The sequence below is a fragment of the Caloenas nicobarica genome, chromosome 7 (assembly GCF_036013445.1).
Source record: "Caloenas nicobarica isolate bCalNic1 chromosome 7, bCalNic1.hap1, whole genome shotgun sequence".
Lineage (NCBI taxonomy): Eukaryota > Metazoa > Chordata > Aves > Columbiformes > Columbidae > Caloenas > Caloenas nicobarica.
In genome coordinates, this window is record NC_088251.1 from 31,319,763 (window position 1) to 31,335,802 (window position 16,040).

General features: G+C 39.2%; 1 protein-coding gene across 5 annotated transcripts in view; it reads right to left on the reverse strand.

Annotated features, from left to right (window-relative positions):
- Positions 1-16,040, reverse strand: part of CCSER2 (coiled-coil serine rich protein 2) — a 73,365-nt gene that overhangs the window by 49,324 nt on the left and 8,001 nt on the right. For 3 of the 5 annotated variants that reach the window (XM_065639071.1, XM_065639072.1, XM_065639074.1), the window contains 2 exons: positions 6,506-7,982; positions 5,376-5,578 (listed from right to left, as the gene is read on the reverse strand). In XM_065639071.1, coding sequence (XP_065495143.1) covers positions 5,376-5,578; positions 6,506-7,943 — 1,641 coding nt within the window. In that variant the 5' untranslated portion in view covers positions 7,944-7,982. The remainder of the gene's footprint in view (positions 1-5,375; positions 5,579-6,505; positions 7,983-16,040) is intronic. The other 2 variants (XM_065639073.1, XM_065639075.1) reach the window with 1 other exon arrangement.

The window sequence follows — 16,040 nt, forward strand, 5'->3', positions numbered from 1 at the left end:
AATCAGAAAGTAGTCGTCTAATGGTTTTTCTAAAAATATTTTTTAAGCATAACTGAAAGCTTTTTTAGAAAGTTAGTATATGAAAAACAAATGCCAGATCTTTCTATACTTCTAATATTGGAAAAATGAAAACAATTGTATCAACCTAATGAAAACTACGAAGTTAGAACAGTACAAGTCAAGTGAGTTAGCATCATTTTTGTCACGTTCTGGAACATGGCATGAAGATGTCAGGACAAAAGACTGTGGAACATGGATGTGACTGAACTTAAACAGAGGTTACCAGCAACACCAGCTTCAAATGCGTGGCACACTTGCATGCCAACGAAAAACAGCTTTCAAGGCTGACATCTGTATTATACTCTAATCCCAGAATCACTGTATTTCTGAGCAGGAAGTTTGAACCACTTCAAAAATTCTAGCAAATAGAGTAAGACTAAGCCCTTTCACATAGACATCCTAAGCAGAAATAGCAGCTTACCAAGATAATGTTATTTCCAAGAAGTCATTTTATATCACATCTAAAACTCAGACATGATGTTTACCATTTTCTAGAATGCATCAGTAAAAGCTGGAAATCTCCCAGAAGACTTCCTGGGCTACTCTGTTGTTTCTTGCCAAGAAAAATATTGGCCTACAACCCCAAAACTCATGCTTTTAGGTAAAGGAGTGTGAAGGACCAATGAATTATTCAATTTGTCCTGCAGGACAGTATGTCTCTGGTGAAAAATGCAACAAATGAAAACTATCTGGGCAGAAGCAGAAGAGATAGAACTCTGCTGGGCATGGAGGGAAATGTAGGAGGTACGATACAAATTGCAAAATATCTGACACCCTCTGGGTTTGCTCGTTGTCACTTCCCAGGAGGCTCACAGATACCCTTTAGTTTTGTACAGCGTGCCTACACCCGATCAGACAGATATGCCACTGAGAATTTCAAATTATTGCCCATACAGGTCTACGCATCTGCATCAGATGATCTAAGTACCTTTACCATTGGTTTGTTTTAATACTTTCTAGGTAATAGGTAAATAAAGTTACCTCCCTCTACACTGGTACTACATTCTCACAGTTCCATTACTCTGACATCCTCCTCCTTTATGGTTCAGGCGTGTCACAATAGTGGCCAGATAAACTTGGCAGCAGCAGCAAAGACTAAAATGTCTGAGATCTCACAGGCTTGTCAGGCAGCATCTTCAGGTGCCAAAAATGGACCAGCTACTTCAAAATCCAAATTACTTTAACATAGGTACAACGAGATTCCCCAAGACTAGAGCCACTATATTTAAATATTGTTATACCACAAGAATAATGCCATCTCCTTCATTTCCACCTCACTAAAGTACTAGCTATCTAGTCATGTAATTAGTTGTCACTGTACCAAATTTCCTAGCAAAGAACTAAATTTTTGAAAACTATCTAACCACAAAGTAGAAGTGTGTATTTATTAATGTTATAATGAATTCAAGTCAGAAGGGCGCTTACCGAGGTGAAACCATCGTTCGGTTTCAGGCGCAGAACAAATTCAGACCCTTCTCAAGGAAGCGCCCAACTGAAGTACACAAACTACTTTAAGAAAGTATCACAGGAGCACCCAGTGCAATTAATTATCTGTATTAGCTTAGGCTTTTGTTAGCCAAAAGACATGTATTCTAACAAAAGAGGAAAGGCAATTAGTCACAGCTCATCTAAGTACAGACTTTAAAAAAAAAAACCACACACAAAAAAGTGTCTTTTTTTAATGCTGTCCTCTGCTTTGAAAAAGATCTTTATTGTTCTTTGCTGAACCAGAAATATGTAAATAATGTAATATATACTGCTGATAACATCAAGTATTACTACTAATTTTTAATTCACCCGTCGTTCTGTAATAAAAATAGACAAACAAGACAGACTCCATAAGACTCACTCAGGATCACAAAATGTTGCAGAGTGGCAGCTGGGATATCTTTACTCATAGATCATTGAACTATTTAAGTTATTTTCTGTTACACAATTAGAGAATAAAAACATTTTCATCATGACGAGGTCTCAAACCAACACAAATGTCCTGCTTATCTATAAGTCCCCATGGCATTATCTTATGAGAGATTATTTAAATGTGGATAACTTTTAATGTGCAAGCCAGTGCTGGAGGTTTTTCTTCCTAGCTGTTGGCTCAGTTAGAGAAGAACACAAGAAATGCCCTAAAGGAGGCCAAATTTATTTTTTCCTCACTATGTCCTTAAAACCAAACTCTACTTGAGAAAAGCAAAAAGAGAAGGCTCCAGGGGGCAGCAGCCTTTCGGTACTTAAAAGAGGCCTATAAGAAAGATGGGGACAGACTTTTCAGCAGGGTTTGTTTAGACAGGACGAAGGTTTTAAACTAAAATAAGGGAGATTCAGGCTGGACACGAGGAAGACATTTTTCACAAACAGGGTGGTGAAACCCTGGCCCAGGTTGCCCAGAGAGGTGTTGATGCCCCATCCCTAGAGGCATCCCAGGCCAGGCTGGACGGGGCTCTGAGCAACCTGAGCTGGGTGAAGATGTCCCTGCTCATGGCAGGGGAGTTGGACTAGATGAGCTTTGAAGGTCCCTTCCAACCCAAACTATTCAATGATTCTACAATATCTGCTTTTCTTCTCCCAAAAAAGAAACGAAAAGATTGAATAGCCAGTAAGCTCCTTCCATCATCTTCCTATTCTGGTTGCCATTCTGGAAGCCCAGTTGAAATCCCCTCTGCAAAAGTTGCCATTTCAAAGATGGTCAAAACCCTTCTAAGATTACTCAGTAAGAGCTGCACTGCCATCTATAGAAAAAGTTTAGGAAAAGCATTTAATATCTGTTGATCCCAATGATGATAACAGCTTAAAAGACTAAGAATACAAGTTAAAAACAGGTGAGTTTTGCCCTAACACTATCAATTACTCTTCTAATTACCTGAATTGTTATTCAGCTACACTGCTTCTGTTCAGCCCAGCCTGATGCCATGGGAACTCCACAATCAACTGTCTGCTTTGGAGATATCCCCAGAAATATTAATTCCAAGGGGCAGTCAGGATGGTATTAGCTCAAGCACTCAAAATTCTTACATCTCATATCAATTGGATTTTGACACACAGATATTAACTGCTTTTACCCTCATCACACGGGAGAACAGAAACCACATAATTCTATCACATATCTCCCAGCAATCAAAACATCTTATGTGCTGACTAATCACAGTAATTACTCTCAACACCTTCAATTCCATTTTTTTAACCTGTCTTTATACTCAGTCCCTGTAGAGAAAATGAAAAAATATGGAACAAAAGCTTACATTAACTTACCTAAGAACATAATTCTTCAAAAATAATGAAGAATTGTAACAGATTCCTCTGCATCTTTAGATTAAAAATGATCAGTGTTTAATCTTTAGGCTAAAAAAATCAAATATATCATGCTTTCTACCAAAACCAACAAGCACAGTGAAAAAAACAAACATACGTGCACACACATACACCTAAAAACCCTCCACCACAACAACTGAAAAGCACAACACTATATGGCAAAACAAACACTTCGGAGCTACAATTTCCCCTCAAAACCCAAGCTGACTGCAAATACATTTCTGCCTTGTAAAAATAAAATATCTGTTATTGATGTTTCACCCATTTAAGACAAAAATTCACACTACAGTAAGCACTGTAATTCTAGAACAGCACTAACAGGATAAAAAACAAAACGGGTGGAAAAAACACATGACTTTCTAGATTCATCAGTAAGTTATATTTACAGTCTCCTCCTTTCTTTGCTTCATCAAAAAAATGGAAGAATGCACTTTCTAGGTTAAGTCCTCTCTAAAAGCTATTTACTTTCAATAAAGGAAGAAATAAACCAAAATAGTGAACAAAAATATCAAAAGCTTCTAATGTACCTCTGCACCACAAGGCTTACCATAGCATCTGTCAATCAGAACATTGATTATCTATTCATACACATGCACAAATTAATGCATGGAGCTCACATACATCAAAACCCTAAATACACAGTCCAAAAACATTGGTCCATAGTATCTTTCATTTGATAAATTACACTGTATCAAAAATACCTACATTTAAAATTTACCAAGGACAAAGTTTTTAAGCTTCCCTTTTTTCCTGGCGTGTGCATGCGTCTGGGGAAAATGATGTTTTTGCAGTGGCCTATGTTAAAATTTTTTGTCTCCTACAAATATCAATAGAGTCACAAAGCTCATACTGGAAAAGTCTCACTGCTTTTCCAAGCTGGTCACAAGTTACCATGAAAAGTTAATAACCATTTCTAAACTCTTAAGCACTACATCTCAATATCATAATTAAAGGCAGAAAGCAAACCAAACCACAAACAGCTAAAAATATATCAGGAATTGGTATATAGTTTCATATATAATTACATTTTTATCTCTGCTGTTCTACTCTTGGGCTACAGATGACAACCCTACTAGAACTACAAATCACAGTCTCAGTAGGTGCCACAAACCCGTCTAAGTCCAAAACTGGTATCTGCATTACTGAAGTGGCAGTGCTGACAGACACACCTGAAACACATGAAGCATGCCACACGGATGACACCAAATTCTTTTTGTTAGAAGTTCTGATTCCTAGTACCACGTTAATAAAATCTGAGTTGCTTAATTAAGACGTCTGTTCAGATAAAGGAATATGGACAGTGAAAAGCGATGAAGGACAGACAGACAATATTTTCCTCGCACCCACGAAATCCCAAGGTTGGCTCTCGGACCTCAGCCAAGGGTCACAGCACTGCAACAACCCTCCATCTGTTCTTCAGACTGAATGATGTTTCTTGCAGATCAGTTATAAGTTTAACAATAAGAAAAAGGTTGTGACACATCTTGTGTATCACATTCGAGACAAAGCATCTTGGTACAGTGAGCTACAGTCAGGTATCTACCTTGAAGATTCTATAGTTGAATAAACTGTGAAATAAAAATAAATGCCATGTCAAAAGGGTCCGATATCTATACAGCATAGAAATAAGATGATGGAAGAAGTCAGACAGCTGATAGCCATTTTCTTGCTTTTTCCCTCCTAGGTTTAGAGGCTGATAGGGGATATTTAACCTACCATTTGCAGAATTTAGTTATATTGTTCTTTGTGAGCGCTACCATGAGATGGCATAAGGACAGACCCGTTCTGTCCTAACTTGAGAGTAAGGAAAAAAAAGTGTGTAAACAGCCTAATCAGAACACCACCTGTCTAGGCACAGGAGTTCCCAAACAAGAAGTTTCAAAAAGCTGTCAACTACAGAGGAAACGACTATCAAGTAAACAAATATATTCTGTTTTTAAAATATACTTAATAAGCAATAAACTCAAAACATTATAATTATGCAAGTTATACACATAAATACATACTATGCTGTTCATTTCTGAAGATTCATAGCTTCCACATGGATGAACGCTTCCAATAGGTTCCAGCCCTTCTTCATCCCACATGTACGTGCCATCAGAGCTGTCAGATGGAGAAAGCTCAAAAGAGGACCCAGCTCTGTAATTCATCTCTGGAGAAATCACATTCTCGGTAGTATGCTTTGTGCTTTCACTGTTGTCATCCACTGCTTAAAGAAAGTAGGAATAGTTAAGATTCCAAAATCAATCCAATATCCCAAAAATAAATATTAAGATGCGTGTTATTGGTCCATTAACTTCCATGAAATGGTACTGCAACAGAAATATCTGAAAGCATTCTACAGTATTGTTCACTCATACTAGAGGGGAAAAAGGCTTAAGGTGACTTGGTAACTACAACCAAGAAACCTTCCAACCTACATCTCTGCTTGCCTTTTACACTGTACTAATTCAGCCATTACGAAAGCTACTTCCTAAAATTCTGTACCTTCTTAACATATTAGAAGGTGGGTCCAAAAGTATATCCTTTGGATCCAATCTTTCAACTGTACCTTCTCTCCAAACGTGTATACTATGAGAAGCTCAGAGAAAATGTGGCTTTTTAAAACATCTTCTGTCTCTTCCACTAATTTTTAAAAGAATTAATATAGCATGCATCAGGAAAAACAAACAAAATCAGTGACAGTCCTATTTATAATTTGGCTGATTTAATTAGACACCCTACACTTATTTCCACTGCTTAGAAGCAGTTACAGCTGTTCTTTGCCTACAGAGGCAGAGGGGGTGGGGAAGGAGAAATTTTGTTAAAAGATCACCAGTCCAGAGTAATGAATGGCAAAGCAAGGATATAAGGAATCCCACAACCATACCACAAGTGTGGTTAAAGGCAGTACCATTCACTCTTATCCCCAAGAAAAAGAGCTCTTCAGAGTCATGCTAGGGAAAGGTAACTATCAAGCAGAAGCAGCACTGAAAAACAAATAAACAAAGAAAACCAACAACAGGCCAGCATAGAGCTAAGTTCCATTCTGAAACAATTCACAAGCAATGGGCAATTATAAAAGACAACTTAATTACAGTTACAGAATCTTGATTTAGTATGTAAAGTTTCCAACAGAACATAATAAAGTATTTACCAGACACATTTATATCAAGCCAGCCATCAGCATTACAGCACGATCCTCCACTTTCCTTGAGAGAGGTGAACGGCTCGATAGACGTTATACTCCCATGCTCTAGTTCTTGAAGGCAACTCTCCTTTTGCTGTATTTGTATAGTTCTGTTTGGGTCTTCTATATCTATGAAGTCATCACTGAAATCTTCACTCAAATCATTTTTTTCAGAGGATGATAAAGAAGATATAGATATTTCATCTCCATCATCACTCATACACATGGCTTTTGACCCATGTTTTCCCACACATTCATGCAGGCCCTCATCAGATTCTGTTCTGCGAGCATTGCTCTCTATAATACTGTTTTTCTCAATTGCTCTATTAATATTTGTTGAAATTTCAGAGTTCTCCACGATGCATGTGTCAGGAGTTGTACTTTTGCTGCCACCCACAATGATATTTCCAGCAAATCGTTGCCTGGTAGGCTTCAGCAGAGAAGGACGACTTAATCTGTATCCAAAAGAAGGTGCTGACCCAGATGCATTTGACAGTGGGGGCTTCTTTGAAGAAGGAGCTGACATACCAGAGTAGGGCCTGGTAAATCCAAACTTCATAGGTTCATTTCCATTGGGCACATCCAACTGACGTGCACTTCTTGACAACAAAGTCGGCCTCTGAGATGTCCTGGCAGCTACATTTTGACTATGGTAAGGCCTTGTAAGATCCACAGCTTTGTTAAAGGAATGTGACCTGGTTAAAGATGCAGTAGGAACAAAAGAATTCTGAATGGAATGTGAAAAACTTTGTGATCTTACCATTTTTTCACAGGAAAAAGCCTTGCTATTGTCTGTCGATTGTGCCAGGCTTTCTCCTGAACTTGTCCTTGTGGCACTGGAATTAGCTCTAGGTCTCTGCAAACCCACCACCGGCCTATTTCCATAAAATCCATTTAAATGTGATTTTGGAGCACTGAGTCCAGAATATGAGGTCCTTCCTGACAGGGTACCTTTGGCAAATTTTGCTGAACTAGAGAGTCCAGGCAAAGACTTTGGGTTTAATTCCTCTGTAGAAGATACAAACATATTGGTTTGCTTTGCTGCTTTTGATGCAACCGAAGCAGTACTGTTCAAACCCACCCTGAGCACATCGTTACCCAATGCTCCTCGAGATTGCGAATACTTCTCAGAATCATTTAATTTTTCGTTACAGTTATGTTTAGAGTTGGTCTCTCTCCCATTTTGATCATGCAGTTGATATTTATTTGATTTTTTCCAGTTGAAAGAAAAGGAAGACATGCTAACAGTGCCATTGTGCTTGCCAAAATTTTTGCCACCACTATTCCCTGCTAAACTGACAGCCGTCCCATTTGGCATAGGTTGCAAAACACTTCCTAAAGTTTTTGTTCCATATTTCGGTAGCCTGGAAGTCAAGGATGTCCTGATTTGATTTTTTTCTTCCATGAGCTATTGGGTACATTGGTCCTTAAACGGTGCTTGAATCTAAAGTAAAGAAAAAAAAAAGTATTAGACCTGAAGCAACCACACATGAAACAAAATAATTTTCTATACATTCACATGTATGTTTACTACATTTCTAGGCCTAATTATACCACAGTGATATAACAGGTAACCCACACAAATTTTGTAAGCTCTAAAGAAATATCTGTCACCAGCAGTTATCTGGCAGTAATATGTTATTCAGGTCATATCTCCCTCCTGCAACTTTCATTCTCTAGATAAATTGCCTTTTATTTTCTTCTTTTTGAAATCTACAAAATAAGCTTAAAAAGCAGCTGTGTGGGGTTTTTTTTCCCATTAACCTGTTTTGAGCAAGCTGAATTTTTCCACTGCGTTACGGTTATTAAATTACATATTTAAGGCTTTCTATTTTAAAAATCCCACAAATAAAACAGAGCACAAACTCGTGGTCAGCAACGTAAAACTGGAAAAACTATAATGTAAAATCTGACTAAAAGCTAATTTTGCGATTTGTTTGTTTGTTTGTTTCCCCAATGTCTATGTTATGAGATACAAAATAATCACTCGTCATCCACCTTCACCACAGCATTTTTTTTTCTAGATCTTACTGATATCCCCAATTCAAGATAAGCATTCCGAGTAATTTTTTCCTCCATCCTCTTGTTCATGTAGAAGACTTGAGGTACAGGGCAACAGTTGCATAAAGTCAGTGTTAGTAAGTGAATCCAAAAGTTTTACTTTTGTGCAGTGACACATGAACACATAACCCTAGTTACAAAATATCAGATAAAAAGATAATTATAGCCTTCATGCATTCCCTTGTATCTTGAATGTCACTCCCAACCACCTAATTTTGAATACAGGGAGTCCACCACAGTCTTCAGTGAAGATTTGTTGTATCTTGACTTATGTCATTTTGGTCTATTTTATATCATACTTACTTTATTAAGTCATATCTGCTTTACAGACATATCTTTGCCTCAAAATTTTTTACCCTGAGAATTCCAGTCTCCTTCCTTTGATATACTGCTTTTTGTCCCTTCCACGCTCATCTACATACCCATCCTACTATTTGGACAACTATGTCTGTATCACCCTTCCGTACAGCGCTTAGTCTGTTGCTTTGCCTGGCTATACAATATGAACAACTTGTCTAAATGCTATTATTAAAGACTTGCAATTCAGACAATAAGGCCTTCAGAAGTCTTCAAGTTTCAATGTTGCATTGTAAGACAAGTTTCAATTCTTGTGTTAAATTCTGTATTTGCAAGACCCGGTTTCTTATTTTTCAAGACAGTTGTAAAATGACATTTTGCTTTTGCTAGCCTGGATTTTATGTTTTAGTCAGTTCCACCCGCTGGTTTTACGATGGTGTAAAGACACAGAATTTCTGTCGTTCGTATGTTATTCCCTGAAACTATAATCTGTGTTTCTCATTTCACAGACCTACACACAGCTGGCAGGACTGAAAAAAAAAAGAAAGAACATTTTTAAACTGTGGCAATCATGATGAGAATTAACACACAATAAGTAACACTATACTTAATCAAGGTACAGAAAATACCTTGTGTAACCACAGCAAGCACTACCTTAAAGTGAGTCACTCTGCAGGCTGAAAGACCTCACTAAGAAACACTTAAAGATAAAATCAAAGTGCCATTCGTGTTAACTGAACAACCCTTAGGATTTTGTAAATCAATAGGATGCCCCAGAGCTGTACTTCTGAAAGCAGATCTACATTAAAAAGAGAAACATGCTCAGAGACATGGCTCTTAACATAGTGAAAATATCACAATCCACATCCTACAACTGGTAAAGGGCACTTCCATTTAGAAACAGAATCACAGAATCACAGAATGTTAGGGATTGGAAGGGACCTCGAAAGATCATCTAGTCCAATCTGCCTGCCAGAGCAGGAACACCTAGGTGAGGTTACACAGGAAGGCGTCCAGGCGGGTTTTGAATGTCTCCAGAGAAGGAGAATCCACAACCTCCCTGGGCAGCCTGTTCCAGTGTTCCGTCACCCTCACTGAGAAGAAGTTTCTTCTCAAATTTAAGTGGAACCTCTTGTGTTCCAGCTTGAACCCATTACCCCTTGTCTTACTGTTGGTTGTCACCGAGAAGAGCCTGGCTCCATCCTCGTGACACCCACCCTTTATATATTTATAAACATTAATGAGGTCACCCCTCAGTCTCCTCTTCTCCAAGCTAAAGAGACCCAGCTCCCTCAGCCTTTCCTCATAAGGGAGATGCTCCACTCCCTTAATCATCTTTGTGGCCCTGCACTGGACTCTCTCCAGCAGTTCCCTGTCCTTCTGGAACTGAGGGGCCCAGAACTGGACACAATATTCCAGATGAGGTCTCACCAGGGCAGAGTAGAGGGGAAGGAGAACCTCTCTCGACCTACTAACCACCCCCCTTCTTATACACCCCAGGATGCCATTGGCCTTCTTGGCCACAAGGGCACAGTGCTGGCTCATGGTCATCCTGCTGTCCACCAGGACCCCCAGGTCCCTTTCCCCTACACTGCTCTCTAATAGGTCATTCCCCAACCCACACTGGAACCTGGGGTTGTTCCTGCCCAGATGCAAGACTCTACATTTTCCCTTGTTATATTTCATTAAATTTTTCCCCACCCAACTCTCTAGCCTATCCAGATCTCACTGGATGGCAGCACAGCCTTCTGGTGTGTCAGCCACTCCTCCCAGCTTGGTGTCATCAGCAAACTTGCTGATAGTACACTCAATTCCCTCATCCAAGTCGCTGATTAATATATTGATTAATACTGGTCCTGGAACTGACCCTTGAGGCACTCCACTAGATACAGGCCTCCAACCAGACTCTGCCCCATTGATCACGACTCTCTGGCTTCTCTCCTTCAGCCAGTTTGCAGTCCACCTCACTACCCGATCACCCAGTCCACACTTCCTCAGTTTAGCCGTGAGGATGCTGTGGGAGACGGTGTCAAATGCTTTGCTGAAGTCAAGGTAGACCACATCCACTGCTCTGCCATCGTCAATCCACCTTGTTACATCTTCATAAAAGGCTATGAGGTTGGTCAAACACGACTTCCCCTTGGTGAAGCCATGTTGACTGTCCCTGATGACCTTCTTATCCTTGATATGTCTTAAGATGGCACCAAGGATAAGGTGTTCCATCACTTTCCCAGGGATGGAGGTGAGGCTGACCGGTCTATAGTTGCCCGGGTCCTCCTTCTTGCCCTTTTTGAAGACCGGAGTGACATTTGCTTTCCTCCAGTCCTCAGGCACCTCTCCCGTTTCCCAAGACTTGGCAAAGATGATGGAGAGCGGTCCAGCAATGACTTCAGCCAGCTCCCTCAGCACCCGCGGGTGCATCCCATCTGGACCCATGGATTTATGGGTGTCCAGATTGCTTAACTGGTCCCTAACCCAGTCCTCATCAACTAAGGCAAACTCCTCCATTGCCCTGCCTTCCTCTGGGGCCTCAGGGGTACAGGGCTCCTCAGGACAGCCTCCGGCAGAGTAGACAGAGACAAAGAAGGCATTCAGTAATTCTGCCTTCTCTGTATCTTCTGTCACCAGGGCACCCACCCCGTTCATCAGTGGGCCTGAGTTTTGAAATACTGAGTGAATTCTTGGACATAGCCCCTCACCCAGGCATATAACCCCTCACCCAGGCATATAAAGCAGCACACCAGTATTTCTCCCCCTCCCCAGCAACAGCAAAACATTTAACTCATTATGTATAATATGTGTCTGTATGTGGATTTAGGTGTCTCATGTTAGACTTGTCTCAAAAACACCATGACCAACATGATCTACTATGAAAAGCATTCGCAGCACCTCATTCAGGTCTCTGTACCCATATAAAAAAAAAACTTGCCTACAGTGTACCTGTATACTTTGCAAATGAAGAAAATCATTATGCTTTAATATAAATGTCAAACATACATTATGTCAAGTATATACAGCAACAGCAATAAAGTACATCTTTTTTTAACTTCATCCATAACAAATGGCCTTTAATATCATGATGAATTCATCCACAGCAACTATCATAGTGTCCTGAGTTGGAAGGGACTCACAAGGATCATTGAGTCCAGCTCCTGTCCCTGCATATGACAACCCCACAGCTCACACCATGTGTCTGAGGGTGTCGTCCAGTCTCTTCTTGAACACTGCCAGGCTTCAGTATCATACTACAGATCCATCAAAAGATATCCCAACTATAGCAAAATGGCTCAAGTCTCGTAAAGAAATCTTCCAAATTAAAAAAAGTTAAATTAAAAAAGTTAGATTAAGCCGCCAATTTAACTTTCACGCTTTACGGACAATTCCCTTTTCACATCTGTCTACCATCTCTTAGGTGACTGCAAAATTTAAATGAGGCCATTTAATTAGATTACTTTAATCTTCCATGAAGTGCTGCAAATTAAACTTGAAAAGAAGACCTTTCAGTTCTCTAGAAAGGGTGCTCGCTCATTTATCCTTAATTAGGGAAAGACAAAACATTATCCCCAAGAAAACTGTACTGATTGCTTAAAACACTTCAGACAATTAAATTAAAAGATAAGCAATACTTGTCTATGTTTTATGCGCTACATGACTAACTACTGCATCACATTTTTAAATCTAGGTTGCATTTGTTTCATTGAAATATATTTTAAAAACATCCTAAAACTTAACAGTATCATGCCTGGCAGATGTTCCTTTTCCCGGAAAATGGGAAATTTTCTTATTACGTTCTCTTAAACATGCTCATCTTGACATGTATTTACTACAAGAAATTAGACTAACAATGAAATTCCCTTATTAAGAAGCACAGTACTTGCAAATTATGATACGATTTCTGCATCCCACAAAACTCAAGTTCGATACAATTTAAGTCATATTCTGCTGTATTGTGAAGAAATTCAAAGTATTTTTAGACTTCAGCAGCCTATGGACTTTTAAAACAGACATTTGGTCAAACAAGTCTTATATGCTTTGCCTTGGGAAATATATTATCTAGTGCACACAAGCTTAATCGGGAATTAAGCTAATTAAAAAGAGCCTAGTCTTACAAAATGATCCAGGGAAACGGAATTAAAACTTACAGACCCGCTCTGAAGTATAATCTGAACTGAAAAGCTGCTACATCCTTCCCTTCAAGGATATTCAAGATCCTGGTGATAAGCAAAAGGGTATTAATTCTCACTCTCCTTTGTGCTTTCTGTGTGGGATTATTTACACCTCAAGAAGATTCCTCAATGTTAGTTTCAACTAGCAAACACAACATTCACTTTTACTTCATTCACCATCTGTTTCAACAACACCAGGAAGGCATTTTCCTACATATTACCTTCTCAGCACAGTTTAGTTTTGCATTCGAGACTCCATCCTATGTGCTGTGGAATAAATATTATAGCAGCAGACAGCTCGAGGTTCATACATCTCAATGTTTGGGCACTTTAAGACGTTGCAATCCCTATGACCCATGACATCGGAGAGCTAACAGTATTTTAAAGTTCCAAACAGATTACTATGAAAGGGACCAAATTCTCCTCCTGTTGCCACAGCAAAGTGGAATAAACAGCTGCCAGATGAAACATATCTGGTGACAGACGAGCAATTGTGCACAACTATCACTATGCCAACAGCTTCAGATGTATGTTTCACTATTCTAAATTTTAAGACGACCTAAACAGAAATACTAAGTATTTAACTTAAAATGCTTTTCTTAGAGTAACTTCCCAGTGTGAAGAATTTTTGTATTGAGGTAAAGACAAACATATATTTGTGGAAGAGGATTGTGCTGGAAAATGAAGGTCACCACCTCCTTGCTGCTTCTGGATTTCAAAAAAGGTACTTTCCCATAGGTCTGCAAGAAGCTGGCAGCTACAGCGGTACACAAACTTCCTTACCTACCCAGAAACATTACATCCATTACTGTCCATATACCAGGAAACATTATTAATCAGTCAATTTTTTGGTATTTGCTATGGGCAGACTGACAGAACAACTGCTATGAAGCTCTGTGAATAAATGAATTATTCTTATTTCTGCCATCATATGCTGGACGTTACTGAAGCCAATTAAGTTTAATGACCATGTTTGCCAAGCCAGACCTTATACTCTTATTATTTGCCTTCCACAGAGGGTCTAAGAATTAAGATACTATCTAATCTACTTGTTTGGCTCAGTGACAGGTGATCTGAAGCAGCAGTTAACCAACATTCATACATATTTATCTTGCCAGCTCCATGGTACTAGAATTTCCAGGGACCTTCATTCTATTTCCTAGAAAACAAAAGTACATTTCTAGTACACTAGCAGCACGGACAGGAAGGTAAAAACATTCCTCCAATGGTAACCTAAATTATCTCCTCTAACTAAAAGCTTACCTGGCCACAGCATTACATTTGGGCAAAGGACTGTTATAATAACTGCTGTCCAAGCAGCGCAGAGAATGAGTGACGCCTGCCCTTAGGAACTGAAGAGCAAGTGGCAGCGAGCAGACGGCTTCAGGCAGGCACAGTCTACTGCCTTAAGTAACAATTATATCCTGTTTTCTGCACCACTCATATCAGGAGATGCCTGATGAAATCTGAGACTCGAGACCAGCTCTTCAAGGTGCTATGGACATGATTCAAAGTAGCTGCACTTAACTTCCCACTGGTTTTCATAATTAAGATGTCCTCCACACAGAAAAGATACAAACTAGTCAATTTGGAAAAAAATTGTAGTTTACTTCTAATTATCATCTGCTGAATCTAGATAGACCAGATGGCCTTTGTGAATCTAATTGCACATGTATTTCAACTCCATCGACTGTGTGTGGCTCATAAAAACAACCTCTGTACCACTCTGGGTTTTAGCACCACAACTTCTATTTATAGTGTTTCTTTTTCTCTTCAGGACACAGAGTGCAGACCTTTTCTCCACTGATCCATGGTGAAATTTAAACATAAGAACTATTTTTCTTAAAAATGTAATTAAAAATGCATTAGGACAGTTACATGAAAATATCTTATTTCCACGAGCATATGGAGGTATTGAATGACATAAGGGGAGAAAAAAAAAAATCAGGGAGGCCACTGAAACAGATGCATAAAAAGGCTTATTCAGCAAGTAGTAGGAATACTGCAAAATGGGTAGCACACCTGAAAGTCAATTTTAAGCTTTAAGAGGGGCATGGAAGCTTAACAGTGCACACCTGCTCTGAGCAGAACAAGCCCTGAGGTATTAAAGATGATGAATTCTGATAAAACTGTGCATGTTGTATTAATTAAATCGGATCAGAATACAACTAGAAATCCTGATGGCTCTGAGACTGAGTTTCTGGGTATTTACAACTGTCACATATTCTTTTATGTTATTTAGCCTGCACAGACTGGCTACAGTTCAGTCAAAAAAACAAACAAACACACACACCAAACAAAAAAAACCAAAAAAACCACCAAACACACCAAAACCCACTTTCTCTTAACTCCAAAATCCAGTAAGATTTATCAGCTCTGCAGTAAAATCCTCCAAGCCTTCCTTACTTCTGTCTTCAGGGTCTCCGAAACCGTTCTGTTCTTGAATCAATTCTCAATGCTTTATGAAGGCATCCATGAATTTTAGTGTCTCTCCATTTCCTATTCCAAACTGCACAATGATTAACACTGGCATCCTTGACAATCTGCCTTTTGAGGGTACTGTAGTCATAAAGGAATTCCAAGACACTCAGTGATTATTGTTCTGTTTCTCCAAAATAATTCTGTTCTTCTAAGTTGTGAGATTCTGTTCCCATATCTCAGAGAGCTTAGACGTAACTTTTTTTTCTATTCTGCCTCTTTCACACTTAGGTATGCTGATGTTCTACCCACTTGCAAAGTTTGATCAACCACCAAGTAAACCAGTGATCCAAGCTGCTGTTGTGCTGAATTTTACGTACCATCAGTCAGAATGCACTAGGTCAAGGAATATAAGCAGAGCATGATAATGAATAAAGATAAAGAGAGGAGAGAACAAGACAGACATCACTAAGAGATCTGGGCTTCTGTATTTAACATTGAATAGTACCTTTAGTCAATACAGCAAAAAGATGTGACATTCTTTGCAATCTTTAAAAACA